The sequence below is a fragment of the Vigna angularis genome, chromosome 2 (genome assembly GCF_016808095.1).
Source record: "Vigna angularis cultivar LongXiaoDou No.4 chromosome 2, ASM1680809v1, whole genome shotgun sequence".
Classification (NCBI taxonomy): Eukaryota; Viridiplantae; Streptophyta; class Magnoliopsida; order Fabales; family Fabaceae; genus Vigna; species Vigna angularis.
In genome coordinates, this window is record NC_068971.1 from 39414344 (window position 1) to 39430397 (window position 16054).

Here is a 16054-nt window from a genome sequence, read left to right on the forward strand (position 1 = left end):
TAAATATTGCTATTTTAACCTTATGAAATTATAATAAGTTATTTAAAATTATACTTTCAATTTTTATTCTTTCCTAATGGATATTTGATTACAATAGAAAGTTACACCTTAAAAATTCATAATTGATTTTCACCAACTAAGGTTGATTATTTTTCCTTTCCCAATCTTTGTGACACCTTTAATAGGAAACGCAGAGTGAGATAGTATGCTATTTTTTTAATAATTTAATTGTAATATCATTCTAAACCCCAAGTAAGCTTATTATAGTTTTCCTATAATAAAAAAACTTCAGTGAACACTATAGTACACTTTTCCAGTAAAATCAACAAATGTTCCCATGAACAATATGAACATTGTAAAATATTAAGAGTGCAGTCCACGTGTCACGTGACCCATAGGCCCAGTGATATTTAATATTTTTAATTGAACACTTCATACAGTAGTAAAGGCCCATTCATAATTCACAGCATTACTTGGATCATATCAAATGAAAAAAAGAAATTAACCGTAGTTTATTTAATATAAAATACTGTGACTGTTTACAAATCGGTGAATTGTAGTTACTTTTTTATAAACTTAAATTAATTGGTATAAATATGAATTCCACGAAGAAAATAAATAATCTTTTAAATTAAGACAATAGTTAAAAGGATTTAAATACATAATTTAATAAACTAATGTATTTATTATTTAGTATATATGGGTAAAATGTATTTAAATTATATTTGTAACATCACATTTTAATAGTAAAATATTACTAAAATGAATATTACATATATGATAAATTAACTACTATAAGAAACAAATTTACGAAAGACAATATCTACACTTGTAGATTCGTTCAACTTCTATATTGAATTCCCTGATCACCTATCGCTGAAGTAACTGCAATAAATGTCTCCCTAAGCTCACACCAATCAAGTGATCATTGTAAAAGAGAAAAGATACAAAAACAAGCAACAGAAAAGCAACAGTAAGCTAGTTTAAATAAAAGAAAACGACTATATTTATCAACTATATTTCATATAATTATACATAGTCATTCATGAAATACTTGATGCGAGACACTATACTGACTTTGACCGTCCAGACTTAGAATGATTGTCGAGCTATGGCAGGTCATGCACTCGTGGTGGCCTCTACTGCTTTGCAAAGTCATTGCCAATGGGTTTCACCCTACCACACTCACGAGGTTAGTCTGTTTCGGGCCTTGAGGCATACTGAAAGCCCCCAAGACTAAGACCTCCTGCTACTCCTCACGACATGGTTCAATCCTCTCTACTTGAGAATGAAAGACCATTGGAGTTTCAGGATAACCCTCAAGACTGAGCTTCCTGCAATCATTCTAAACTTACACAGGGCACCACCATGTAACCTCTCCGTGAGGATCATGGAATTACGTCCATCAACCATACTTTGAAATCACATACTTTCACTTGTAAATTCACTCATAATAATACCCAATTATATATTACCATACACCCTCAAACACACTTTCACAATACATGCAACACTTGACTTAATTCAACTCAAGACAAAGAAATAAAGAGTAGACTAACTCAGACATTTCACTCAGCGCACCCTATTCGTAGTGCGAAACCAGGAGTTTCTCGCACAGCGACCTATTTCGTTGTGTGAATTAACTCGCAGAGGTACCAGACATCAACCCCTCGCATAGCGCCCCCAGGTCGCTATGCGAAGCCCAGACATAGACCAAACTCAACAAACACTCGCTGTGCGTCCCCTTTTCGCCATTCGAATAAACTTGACAGTGCTCCCAGACCACAACTAGTAGCCCAACGCCCAGATTTGCCATGCGAATCATCAAATAGAGAGAAAATCTCTCAAACCATTCGCACAACACACCAGTTAGTTGTGTGAATGCCTTGGTAGAGAGCATCTAGCTAGGGTGACTCGCTGTGCAAATCCATTCGCTCAGCGAGTCTGCATAATCTACAGAACGAGAATCTGCAAAATTATGCAACTCAAACCCCAATTACCAATTCTATCTATTTTTCTCAACTTCTAACACTCCTAAATGATTTTACATACCTAATTAAACTTGACTAAGTGATTCTAAACCTTCCTAACTTCAATCTAAAGTGTTTTTGGACAATTTCCTAATCTAAAACATCAAATTCATCAACTTAAGGATCCAAATCACAATCTATCACTTTGAACATGTTTTTGACCATTTTGATGACTTAAACAAGTCACAAGTAACTTACCTAAATTGTCCCAACAGACCAATTAAGCCCTTGACCTCTAATTCTTGTTTCCATTACCTCACTTCCTCTAAAATGACTCTAAACAAGCACAATTCACTTCACTTTCTATCTAATCACTACTATAACAGATTACTCACCTTTAATATATTCAATTACAGCTGCACACACCATTCAATTCAGTTCACAATCATCATTTCACAGTTTCATGATTTGGCATTCAAACAACAAATAATTTAATCTACTCAAAACCTAAGACTCAACTCAAACAGCACCATAACACAGAATTTATCACACACACATGTCATACTACTAATTAAAACAAAAATCTAGCTTTCATTACCTTGACTCAATAGCTCACGCCCTCTAAACTCTCCGTGGATTACTTACAGTACAAGGAACTCACAGAAAACCTACAATTCACTGATTTACAGTTGGAACCCAACCTTAGAATCACTAGAAATTTAGAAATTCAAGAAGATGAACACCCGCTTCATGCAAGAGCATAATCATCTACAAAAGTTAAGAACCCTAAAGGCCAAGAAAAAGGGTTTTTCACTTACTTGACCAAATCCAAAAATTGATCGGTGAAATAGGCAGCTCTTGACGCCAGTATCGTATAGGCACCTCCTGATCGTCAAGCCGACACTCCAAATGAGAGAAGATCTAGAGAGATAGAAGTGTTTTAGATATTGAACCGAGCTTTAGAAAGCTCTATTTATATTATAAGATTATTTTAAAGTAACTTGTTCGTCTCATTATTTTAGTACACCTATCTACTATAATACTCTATTTTCTAGGTTCTTACAATATTTGTAAATAAAAACATTACTATTTAAAAAAAATTATTGTTCATAATAAATTAAAAGCAATTATAAATTGTGTGTGATTATTTTAATTATTAAAATTAGTGTATTTTTTAAATATTTATAAATTATTTATATTTTAAAAATAATAATTAAAAAAAACATGTGTATATAGTTATAAATAAAATAAATTTTAGTTATTGAAATAAAAAATATGGTTAAATATGTTTTTGGTCTCTTAACTTTCAGCGAAAATTGGAATTAGTCCCTCTTCAAAACTTTGGACTAATTTAGTCCCCAAACTTTAAAAATGTGTGAATTTAGTCTTTTTAACCAAATTTTGTTAACTTTATTTGATGTTTCAAGTGCGTTTCATGATAGCATATGAGTTCTTTACACCGTTTGACACATTTTTGCTTCAATGTTCACTGAGAAATGCATTTGAAACATCAAATAAAGTTAACAAAATTTGGTTAAAAGGACTAAATTCACACATTTTTAAAGTTTGGGGACTAAATTAGTCCAAAGTTTTGAAGAGGGACTCATTCCAATTTTCGCTGAAAGTTAAGGGACCAAAAACATATTTAACCCTAAAAAATATTATAAGTAATGTTGCGTAAATAATTTTTTATTATAAATAATTATTTAAATTTGAAAAATTAGTTACTAAAATGATTAAAAATGTAAGTAATTATTGAAGTAAAAAAAGTAGTTACTAAAACTATAAAACTAAAAAATAGTTCTTTTACGAATAATTATTTAAATTTAAAAATAGTAATTAAAATGATAAAATTGAAAAGAAAAAAATAAGGAAAAGAAAAAAAAAGATATATCTTCTTTATATATAATTATAATATAGATATTAAATATTTTACTTAGTTGAATTATGTTCTTGAAAACAATTTATATAATCATTTAATATTATAATATCAAAATTAGTATATAAAATAAATTACCGTTATTTTAATACCATGTAATAATAAAACTGAATCATTGAATATAAACTAAAAATAATATGTATAGAAGTTGAAATTAGGTAATACACAACTTAGAACAGAAAAAAATATGAAAAATTCTATGGAGGTTATATGGTGAGTTATGACTAGAAAGTAACGCGATAATGGATGTAGCGACTACTTGACAGCGATGTGGAGGCGCGTGAGTAACGTGATGGTGGTTGTTAGAATTTAAAAAGAAGATGGAAGAAGAGAAAAAAAAAGAAACAAGAAGAGCGAGAACGATAATCCGATAAAGAGCAAGAGAGAAGAAAGAAGATATAAAAAAAATCCTGAATTTTAACGACAGCCAAAAATTATTAGTAATTATTAAAAAAATTGTAGTCATTAATAATTACGAATGGATTTTATCATTTGTCGATGAATAATTTACTGATAATTTTTTTAGTATTAATAAATTTAAATTATTAACAATTTTTTGCTTATTGAACTTATCAATGTTATTTTTTTAATATATATGCAAATTAAAGTTAGGTTAAATGTTGTTTTTTCTCATGTTAGTTTTTAAGTATCTCTATGAGAAGAAATCCCAAATAATATGGAGGAAGAAAAGTTATATATATATATATATATATATATATATTATAATTTATTGAGATTTGGCAGTGTCTTCTGGCAATAAAAAGGAGGTGATAGTCATGAATTCACAATTGACCAAGCGAAGGCTATTATTAATCTTTCTTTTTAGATGTCAAACAATTATTGAATTTGAAAGTTTATGAGCAAACCTAATAGCATGTAAGATGTGGACCAAAGATATGACGAGTGAAACTCACAATGTTTTCAAAATGTAAATAAGGTAAGTAATTATTTGGTTCCATAATATTATTAAACCATTATTCTATCACTTCTTTTGATGTGTTTTTTTAACAAGTTGATGTGACACGACAATTATATCCTCAACGCGGAGCTTTCTCAGCAACTGTTGTTCTCCAATGTCAGGTTCAGGTTGTCGTTTCTTTCTTCGCTAATTTATTGATGTGAACCGTTACACTTTACTCCAGGAGGACCATCTTAACAAGGCCATTTTCGACAACCAAATATTATTACAATTTTTTTAACAAAAATATTATTTTTTAGTTAGTTTTATAAATATAAATTTCTTAATATATAATAAAATAAACAAAAAAAATACCCACATAAACCAATTTATTCCAAATAAAAAATTACAAATAAACATCTCCAAACTTTGGTTACATAAATAGACTTATTTCTGGTCTTAATTTTCTCTTTCCAATTTTTACATTTGAACATCAGTCACCCGTAGAGAAAGTCTATTAACTTATAAATAGGAAATGGGTTTGTTTTTAGACTTTATCTGGTGAAATAAGGAACATTTATACGAGACTTTGACCCAATACTAGTATGTGTCAAATGTTAATCTTTAGTGAGATTTATATATATGATTTATAAAGCTTTTCGGATGACGTCTTACATTTAGTTAAAATATTATGTGTGACTGAATGCAAATTCATTTTCATTCAAATACATGATATTTTAAACATCACAATGATACTTTCATCTTATGTTTTGTTTACAAGTTTTGTGTGTATGTAAATTATAATAAGGTTTAATCATAGTTTCTATTTCGGTGATTTTTTTTAAATCAGGTCTCTTACTTTTTTTATCTTAATTGGCTTTTTATTTTTAAAAAATTTAATCAATTAAGTTTTTCCTGTTAGTTTCGTACTAACACTGTTAAATAGGTGACACGTGTGTTTTAAATTTTTTAAATATTTTTTAAATACTTTTCATTATTATTTATTTATTCTTTTTAAAATAAAAATATTTGTCACGTGTTGATATTATGTCACTGACAATGACGGTGTGACGTGACACTAATAATATCCATGTGTCATTACATTTGTCTCAATTTAGTCTCTGTATTTTATTTCATTTCAATTTAGTCAATGTATTTTTATTTTATCTCAATTTAGTGCTATTTTTTTTATAAAAATTAAACACTTCTAATTATTAAACAATATTTATTTTGTCTCAATTTAATTTTAATTTTTATGAATTGTTGAAGAAGTCCTAAAACTCATTTTGTGTAGATCACCTTCAAAAAATATTTATTATTCAAATGTTAACGTGTATAGTTTGGTCATTTATATTATCTAGATTAAATGATTTCATTTGTTGTTTAATTTTGTAGAAAGTTTTCAAATGAGTTTCTTTATTTTTATTTGTCTCAATTTAATTTTTGTTTTGAAAACTTTAATACAATTAAGTTGCTTTTAACAGTCTACATGAATAAAAATGTGTCATATGTTGTTCATATTTTTTTTATTTTTGTAATAAAAAAATATCAAATTGTATAAAAAAATTGTAAAGATTTATATAGAAATTAAATTTTAAAATTTTTATAAAGATTTATATACAAATTAAATTTTGTTTGAATTTGAAGAAGAACAAAGTTGTTTAATTTTGAAAAATCTTAAGACCAAATTGAGACAAAATAAAAATACAAAGACTTACTTGAGACAAAATAAAAATATAGGAATCAAATTGAGACAAATGAAATGACATGTCTTGGTGCCACGTCACACGGTCATTGCCACGTGACACAATGTCAGCTTGACACGTGACAAATATTTTATTTATAAAAAATAAAAAATATAAATATAAATAATTAAAAAATATTTTAAAAAAATCACGAACTAACATGTGTCACCTGTTTAACCGTGTTAGTATGAAACTAACAATAAAAACTCAATTAAGACAAACAAAAATAAGAGACCTATTTAAAAAAATCACTAAAAATAAGAGCTATCTAAATAATTAAACCTTAAAATAATCATATTTATGTAATAACCATATTTGTTACATGAGAAAATTTTATTGTAGGTTGGAGTAATATTGAGGAATTACTAGTTGTACTATAAGTTCCATGTTGTATCTATTCTTTTATTCACCTTTTTAATCCTTATGATGGATGGAAATTCATGACGTGCATAATAGAAAGTAACTTTACGCATGTTACAATATTTATATTCCATTAAATTTTATAAAAACACTCACTCTCTTAATTCTTTCAAGTATTGTTTAGAGGATTTTTCACAAAATAAAGTTATAATACTTTTTTAGAGTTTCATAAAATATAAGATTTCGTAATTTATCATTTTTCATTTAAATAAAAATATTATGTTTTTTCATTTTCATTTTATGTAAACGTGTAAATAAATATTTATTATTTTTCAATAAAATAAAGATATATTAGCTGTTTTCCCGCTTTTAAAAGAAAGTATATAAATAGGCATTAAATTTTTTGGGAAAATAAAAAGAGAGAAAAACTCCTACAAAAGAAACAAAAAGTAAAAATAATGATTTTTGTATATCTTTATTAATAAAATAAAATAAAAACACAAGAATCATTTTACGACCGAAAGATAATAGAGATAAATATTCACTTAAAAACCAAAATGATAAGAGTGTCATGAATTAAGAAATCTTAAAGGAAATAGCTGTAACTAAATTAATTTCTGAAATTATTTGCAGCGATTAATTAGATACATTATCGGGGGGCCTTCTCACACGTATTTATTACTGTCTGTTATTAATGAATACATATATTTGTTATGTAGCAAAGAGAAAGTGATAGCTTTAATTGCAATTTGACGTTCAAGTCGAAGATGACACACAAGTTCAGAGTTTTAGTTGGTGAAGAGTGGTATTTTAGGCAGAAGATTTATGATATTTGCGTCCACCGAACAAGAATGAAAACAGTGTTATGGAATTTCTTCAGAAATTGAAGAGGAAGGTTGTGATGAAATTACCCAAAAGCCCCAAACTTAGGTATGAAGAATAAATGGGTGGAGATTGATGGGAAAGGTCCCACATCGGAAAACCGGCAGAGACGAAAATGACCGAACATTTTTGGTGAAGGTGACAGAGGAATTGTGTAGGGTCAAGACATGAAAGTTGGTTATGAAAAGATGAGTGGAGGCAATCATGAATGAATAATGTTGTTTGATAAAATTTCACAATTGTAAGGATAAAATAATTATAAAAGAAATAAAAAACTTTTATTTTTGTAAGAAAAAAAATAATAATAAAAAATATTAAAAGAAAATGTAAAAAATGGGTGTACAAAAATTTAGTTATCAAAATACCATTATGGATGGTGTTATGAGAAGGGTTGAAAAAGGAGAAAGGTTTATGCTAAAACCATGTCCCCTCTCCCAAGATGCTTATTGCCTTCAGTCATTTTCAAGGAACACTGAATCATCTATCTTTTCATTTAATACCATTTGTTTCTTTCCCCTTCCAAATCTTCTCATATTTAATACTGTGAAACCCACTTCATATAAAAAAATGTTTGCTCCTTCTCTTTCTCCAATATTCATTTTTTCTGCAAACTATCAACAAAAGAAACACATTGAAGTATCTGCATCTGGGTGTTCATATTTTTCATGGTTTGTTAATTGATCATCAAATGCTGACTCTAAACTGAATGGTGTATAGTGTAGCTCAGATTACAACATGACAAGCGAGTTTGTGAGAAAGACTTAACTTGAATTTTCACCCAATATATATATATATATATATATATATATATATATATATATATATATATATTCTTATAAAGGAAATGGTAAAGTTTTAAGTGTGACAATAATTTTGGTTTAAAAAATATGTTTTACTTCCTGCACCCCATAATTACTAATTGGACACCTTATTTTTAAAATGACTGTTCTACCCTTTATAATTTATTTCATTCTAGCTTTCCAAATTATATATGTATATTCTACACCATTCCGAAACATTAAGTTCAAAACATGTTTTTGGAATTTGTAATGCAAAATCATGTTCTTACTAAACATGTTTTCTGAACCATATATATCTTGCACTTTTCAATCCAGAACATGTTACAGATTAAACAGTGTAAAAAGGTGTTCCGAAACAAGTTTTCTGGAACGTATATATCTTACACTTTTCTTAAACACTTAATCCAAAACATGTTACAGATGGAACAATCTAAAAGAAGTGTTTCGGAATGATCAATCCGAAACATTTAAAAAAAATATATATATGACAACAATTTATTATAATGAGGATGAGGGCCATGTGTGCCATTCTAACTTAACACATCAATGTTTTGGGCTCAGGCATGTCAAGTATATTGCAGGTCCAAAAACACTAGCATTAGCTCCATGTTGCCTTCTAAATTGTACTGTTTCCATCAAAGATCATGATGAAAAATATATTTATCATATTTATCGCCATAATAAAAGAATTTAAACATATTTTTAATTTTCTATTTGACTCGATGTTTTTGGTTAACCTACTATAAAATATGTGAAAATTAGTCCTCCAAAAACCATAGTTATTTTTTAGTCCTTGAAACAAATAACTAGGTATCTGTCCTCCAAACAATTTACATTCTTACTTGTCAAACCAAAAACCTCATGACCCATTATATAAACACAACCCAGTCAACGCATAACACAATTTTCACACTTGTCCATCCAATTTTATTGCTCTTTTTTATTTTTTATTTTTCACAAAATTAAGAATTAATAAAAAGAAATAAAAAATAAAACATTTGGTAATGTATCCTTCATCTGTCACATAAGCAACCATATTATCAGAGTTACTATACCAAATTCAGGTAATAAAAACATACTGAAATCTATTCAAAATAATCAATTTTTTAGCATAAGATTATGTGATTGTGTCTCCAACACAACACAACACATTATTTTCCTCCTTGAGAGCCCAAAACGTTCAAAGATAATTATATTAGTGACAAGCATATCTCAAGCGGCACAATCATGTATTGAAATTTAATGTACATCTCTCATCACAGTATTTCTGGACCTCCTTGTAATTAAAATAACTAAGATGCATTTTCCACCTAAATGAATAATTAGCCTTTCAAATATAAAATAAATAAATAAACACAAGGACCGTGGACATGACAATAATTACAACTCACCTTTTTCATAATAAGTTTATGCTAAATTTACACTGGGTGTCGGTATTTTATAACAAGTTGTAACATTCTGAGGAAATAATATACAATGTTCAAAGCACCCTTGCCAAATACCATCTTCTAATTCCATAATCATCAGTTACCATAAAAATCAGTTGGTAAGCTATTTCAGGAGAGAATGACCAACTGTAGTCAAATAACTAAAGACATACCTTAGTTGGCAATACTCATTCAATTAGTGACGGATTTCTGTTTCTTAGAGCTGTGAATTTGTGTTCTAAATCCTATGCTATAGAACTCAATCACATCTTCATAAAAGAATTACTAAAAAAAGGATAAGACGAAAAAGAAGCACCACCTTAAACCATAGTGGTAAAGTCGGTAGTGGGAATTGAAAACTTTGTCCACATCATTCATCTTCAGAATCTAAATAGTAGACAAGCATCAATACAAGCCTGCAAATGGAAAGTTGAGGAAAATGATAAATAGTTACGAAAAATGTTGCTTAAGGGTATGTATTTTAGAAAAGGGGGGACGAGTTTTCCATTTCCAATTAATGTTTTTTTATTTGATAACAAAATTATTGATTAACATAAACTTTATGTGTTAATCTCTTTTTTATTTTTATAAATAACCTTTTAAATTTGAAAATAAAATATTTTTCTTACCTTCCATCCCCTACCGTACCCAACTTCAAGAGAAAAAAAACATTCATTTTATTTTGTAACAAGATAAAAAGGAAAAAAAATACTCATAACAAGAAGGCAAGTGAACAGGCTAGGTACTTTGCAACCCAATATTTCAGAGCCTGGAATGGTTATAAATTATGATAGAGGTATAGTACTGTTCATCTTCACCAATCTAACACAGGTCGCTTAACCTTTCTAAAAGGTTCCTTTGCTCACAAACACATTAATATGGCAGCAAAGATCTTTGAGTTCCATTCAGTTAGTGGTGTATATGCACATACTTTAATGCAGTGAAAACTCTAATTTCAGTTCCTAAAATTTAGGTACAGAAGTGGAATACACTAGGAAGCAAAGTTCATGGTTCTCATATGATCACTTAAAATGAAAACACACGTTTAAAGATCCAAAATAAGAGTTCCCAATTGTGTATGATGAAATCCATTGCAGCATCCATTACTATTGGTATGATTTGGAAGGATATCAGGAACCTGTTCAAGAATCCATCCTCATCAAGCATCAACAGCCAGTTGCAATTCTGCCTTGTGATGGCAACTATAGTTATTTTGTTGAAGGAGGTTGACAGAAGGTACAAAATTTGTGAAATCACGTAAGACCGAAAAATAGCTTTAATTAACCTTAAAGGAAACTTTAGTAAACCTTATTTGCTCCTGCATCTATGTAGAGAAGGTTTTAATGGATAGTAGACACACGTCTGTTACATGATATCGCAGACTAAAACTAAAGATGTGAAGAATACCATTTCACAAGGACTGCTATGTCATGTATGTCCCCAAATCAAGTATTAAACTTAAACCCAGCTATACTTAGATAATCTCTCTTGACAAGTATCCTTTCAAACCAGAGTAGATGTGAAGGTGATGTATAAAATAGGATAGTAACGATGGTTGATGGGCTGAGTCTTTATGAAGAAACCCAAAAAGGCAAAATAAATTACTGCATAGGAAAACATTAACAGCAAGTTCCAACTCCTTCAAGCAGTTGCAGTCATTATGAGACCTATTGAATACTGCCAAACTTTACTAGCTAAAACACTAGGCACTGTCCCCCAACGCATTTTGGCCGTAAGTAAAATGGGTTACTTGCTCCGAGAATGCATTATGAAAAAGTTTTGTTACAATATGCTTACTGAATCCTAGAACAGTGGCCCATATAACTAACTTTTCATCCTTAGAATTGTAAAATGATATGCTTCCTGAATTATGAAAGTGATCGTTACTGGTTCAGAGATTAATGAAAGAACTAGTGAAAATATGAGATCTCCCTTAGCATTGGATGAGTAAAAAACTCAGTTTGTGAAAATAAATAATGAATACAAGTAGTTCCTGTAAGAATTTTGAAAGCCTGAGATCCTTCCTCCAAAACCCGATCACAAACTAAACAGAAAACCTTCAATATTCTCTCATTATCTAGACCTATCCTGACATTAATAACAGAATACCTCCAATCTTCTCTCAACAATAATAATTAACTCTAACACCTTAGCTAATAGTAACAAAAACCAGGCTGGCTTGCCTAACACAATCCCAATGCATCACATTAATCAGAAAAATAAATAGACATAATATTAAGCAGTGAGAATGTAAAACACAAAAATATGGTAGATAAGCATATGCCATTTTAAGGGCAGCACAAACTAACCTGAAGACAGTTATAATGATGATTGTTAAGTAATACGCAAGTTTGGCCAAGCGAAATTTCTTCTCAGAGTTAAGTGCTCTAAACACTTCAGTAACATCGATGAGATGCTGCTGTTTCATGTACCTGAATCATTGAAATGGAACAAAAATGAACTGAAACAGAACATAGAAGTTCATGTTCCAAGTCTTGTATGGGAGTTCAGAACAAAATATGAGCACAATGGTTCAATATTTATTGCGACCCAAGTCAGAACTGTTCAAACACAAAACTAGTGACCACAAGTTCCTTTTATTGGCATTACCAAATCTCCTATATAATAAATTCAAACCTCAAGAATACAATCTAGTAATGCCAATTAATTGAACAATAAACCTCAATATAAACAAACAAATATCTTGATGGCATTAAAGAGAAGATAAACCATTAAGTTCAAGCTACTGGCAGCTACAGTAAAAAACCACTTTTGATATTTTGAGAAGAGTTGCTCGAGACACACTTCGATGAAAGTTGTGAGCTGTGTTAAGAGGAGTTATTGTCTATTATTGGCCTCTATAATAGAATCAGTCGGGGCCTGATATCCTGTGACAGATGTCAGCGATTTGAATTCGTTTATCTCCAATTTGTAAACTTAGTCGATACAAAGGTGTATATGATAGCACTTAAATCAATGTATATGATAGCACTTAAATCAATTGGCATGAGTAGCTGCTGCCATGTTTTCAAATTTTGCAATTTTTTAATATCAATTATATAGCAATATGGGAAAATAAAGTTGAATTGATCCATATTCTTAAATTAAAAATTGTTGCATATAACTTTGTTTAGATCACGAGCAATGAAAAACAAACAAACAAACAGAGAGGACTCCTTTAGTGACACGGAATTTCTTTTAATCAGTTACTTATTATTTATGAATGCATCTAATCCTCAAACCTTCAAATTTTAGCTTTCGTTAGTTTCCCACCCCCTTTCTGCCCCCAAAACAAAGTAGAAGAATAGGCTATTAGGTGGAAGATTCTCACAGCAAGAAAAACATTCATCTTAGACTACCCCCACCAAAAACTCCGCTTTAACAAATTTCTAAGAAAGGGGAATCAAAATTTGAAAAGGGGAGAAATCATGTAATGCTTTGATGTAACTTGAGCAGCACATTGTTCACCTTTTGTATAAAATTTAGTACTTACAGCATCACATGGTAGCATGTAACAGGAACCGTCAACAAAAACATGATCCAGTGACCTGTTAAAAGGCAGAAAGCGCACAACAATCCCTGCCCAATAAACTCAGGAACGATGAAGTAATTAATCCTTGATGAAGCATCATATGGGTTGATAAAATCGGCTTCTAAGTCAGTCAGCATCAAAACCTTCAACCCAAAAAAGAAATAAAGAACATGTTTAGATTCATCGAAGCTAAAAATCAATCTGAACGTGAATCCTCTCTGACAGTTCAATCACATTGGAATTAAATAACGGAGCTCAGGCAAAGAAAAAAGTTTGAAATGGTAAGCGAAAGAAAAGTTAGATGAATACCTGGTAGAACGTTGAGGCTAAAAAAACGATGTGGAAAGGGAAACAAATGATAAGCCAAAAGAACAACTCCAAACCCATTATGAATTAACAGAGAAGCAGAGAGAGATAGGTCGAATATATTGATTGGAGGAAGCTGATGAAACCTCAACAAACAGTTGACAACGTTTGAGTTGTTGCCTTGTTGGAACACTGAACACGGACGAAGTGGTGAAGCCTCCACACGACAAGTTGCACATTACCTGTTTGATGTAGTTACAATTACAATTTTTTAAACAGCATTATTTTTAGCAGGATATCATGTCGTTTGAAGAAAAAAAGGAATATTTTACACATTTGAATGCAATTTTTTTTGTTTGAGTTTATTTACTCGTGTAGAAGAGCAGATTTAAATAGTAAGAAAAAAAAAAGTAGATATACATGCCAAAATCAGAGAAAGAAAATTCGCAACTGAAGGTGAATCCAATTCGAACCTATATTACTTCTTATTGAGGTTTGAACTTTCAGATTTCCAACCATTGATGGTGCTCTGGCTTCATCATTCTTCATCTTTCTTCAACTAATAATCATTAAACAAATTGTTAGGTATGAACACCACAAAACTAATCAGTTTTAAATTTTGTATTGACACCGCAACATTAAAATATTAACAACAATTTTTTTCGGCAATATTATAAGAAACCCTGTATTAATAAAGTTAACCACATAACTACCAATGACAAAACTCAAATAACAATTTATGATACCGACCTACGCTAACTTAAAAACCTAGACAATCGAACATTGTGTCATTTCATATAATAAACAAATTATGTTTAATTTTCATGTGAGGAACATTAATATTTACATTTTAGAACTCTTTTCAGGTGAAAAACATCATTTTGTTTTTCATATTGACATTATTTAATTTCAGTTAAGAGATTAGTTTGAGTTCAACTTCATTAAAATTAAAATAAATAACTTATTACACAGTTTAAGTAAATTTAAATTTGAGATGAATTTTGTTTTTAGTAAAATTGAAAAATGTAAAATACATTAGATACAGTAATCAATAAAAACTGAAATCCAAATATACTTAGCCGTGATGTTTAGTAAAAAAACAATAATATTAAGTTATATAATCTGATTTTACTTCTGTCAAATGCGATTGATTTTTAGCTAATGTTAATATTATTTTTTTACTATAAATAAAATTGATTTTGTTACTAGAGCTTTGCGTGACTAACTTTGGTGGAAAAAAAATTGCGTTAAGTTGAAAATTTTATATCAAACTATTTTCAAAGTAAACATGCACGCCTAAACAAATTCATTTCACACGTCCTTTTTTTTCATATGATATTAATTAAAGATTACCATACGATAGTTGGATTAACATCTAAAGAATATTTTCTATGTAAAAAATAGGTTAAAATCTTTTTTTATCCTCAAAGTTTTATAAAAGATTCAATTAAATTTATAATTTTTATTTAGTTCAATTTGTTATTTTACTTATTTTCAAATGATCCAATTAAACTATTTTTATTAGAATTTTTGTTAAAATTAAGAATTTTTTAAGTGACACGATTATATATATATATAATCTATATCTCCTCAGTATATTCAAAAAAATTGGATGTTTAATTGGAATGCACTTGTTAGGCTTGTGAGATACTTAAGAGGTTCAAAGGATTATGTCATTAAATATAGTGGATTTCCTGTTGTACTAAAAGTGTATAGTGATGCTAATTGGATCTCTGATTTAGATGAGACAAAATCCACTAGTGGTTTTGTATTCACAGTTAGATCATCCAAACAAACAATTATTGCAAGATCAACAATGAAATATGAGTTTGTTGCTCTTGAGATGACTGGTAATGAGGCTGAGTGGTTGAGAAACTTCTCAACAAACATTATACTAGGAATTAAACCAAAATTTGTATCAATACACTATGATTGTCAATCGACAATAACTATAACTAAAAACTAAAATTACAATGGAAAGAATAGATAAATACAATTGAGACACAATTTGGTGAAGCAATTTCTAAAGAGTTGAACTATTTCTATTCATTATGTAAAGTCATAACGAAATCTAGCATATTCTCTGACAAAACCCTGGAAAAAAAATGACATTAGAAACATCAAGGGGAATGAGGTTAAGCTAGTTGCAAACAAACAAGTGATGGAAATCCAACCTTTGTGATTAAAGATCCCAT

The 16054-nt window shown here is 29.4% G+C and overlaps 1 protein-coding gene across 2 annotated transcripts; it reads right to left on the reverse strand.

Moving 5' to 3' along the window:
- Positions 1–8906: 8906 nt before the first annotated feature.
- On the reverse strand, positions 8907–14453 carry LOC108327100 (protein cornichon homolog 1). Of its 2 annotated transcripts, XR_008246754.1 has the most exons (6): positions 14333–14453; positions 13863–14101; positions 13515–13696; positions 12331–12453; positions 10341–10437; positions 8907–9220 (listed from the first exon to the last, which is right to left on the reverse strand). XR_008246754.1 is itself a non-coding variant. In XM_017560821.2 (5 exons), exons 2-5 carry the CDS (start codon positions 13938–13940, stop codon positions 10392–10394), a joined length of 429 nt encoding a protein of 142 aa, XP_017416310.1. In that variant the 5' UTR covers positions 13941–14101; positions 14333–14453; the 3' UTR covers positions 9966–10391. The 2 variants fall into 2 exon arrangements, 1 of the variants encoding a protein (XP_017416310.1); XM_017560821.2 differs by lacking the exon at positions 8907–9220 and having other exon boundaries at positions 9966–10437.
- Positions 14454–16054: the final 1601 nt, after the last annotated feature.

What these genes read in the sequence shown, in the direction of transcription:
- LOC108327100 (XM_017560821.2), bottom strand. Translation starts at nt 13,940, where the DNA reads ATGGGTTTGGAGTTGTTCTTTTGGCTTATCATTTGTTTCCCTTTCCAC. An exon ending in TAGCCTCAACGTTCTACCAG is followed by an intron (nt 13,697 to 13,862) that starts GTATTCATCTAA and finishes TTTGGGTTGAAG; the next exon opens with GTTTTGATGCTGACTGACTT. An exon ending in ACATGCTACCATGTGATGCT is followed by an intron (nt 12,454 to 13,514) that starts GTAAGTACTAAA and finishes TCAATGATTCAG; the next exon opens with GTACATGAAACAGCAGCATC.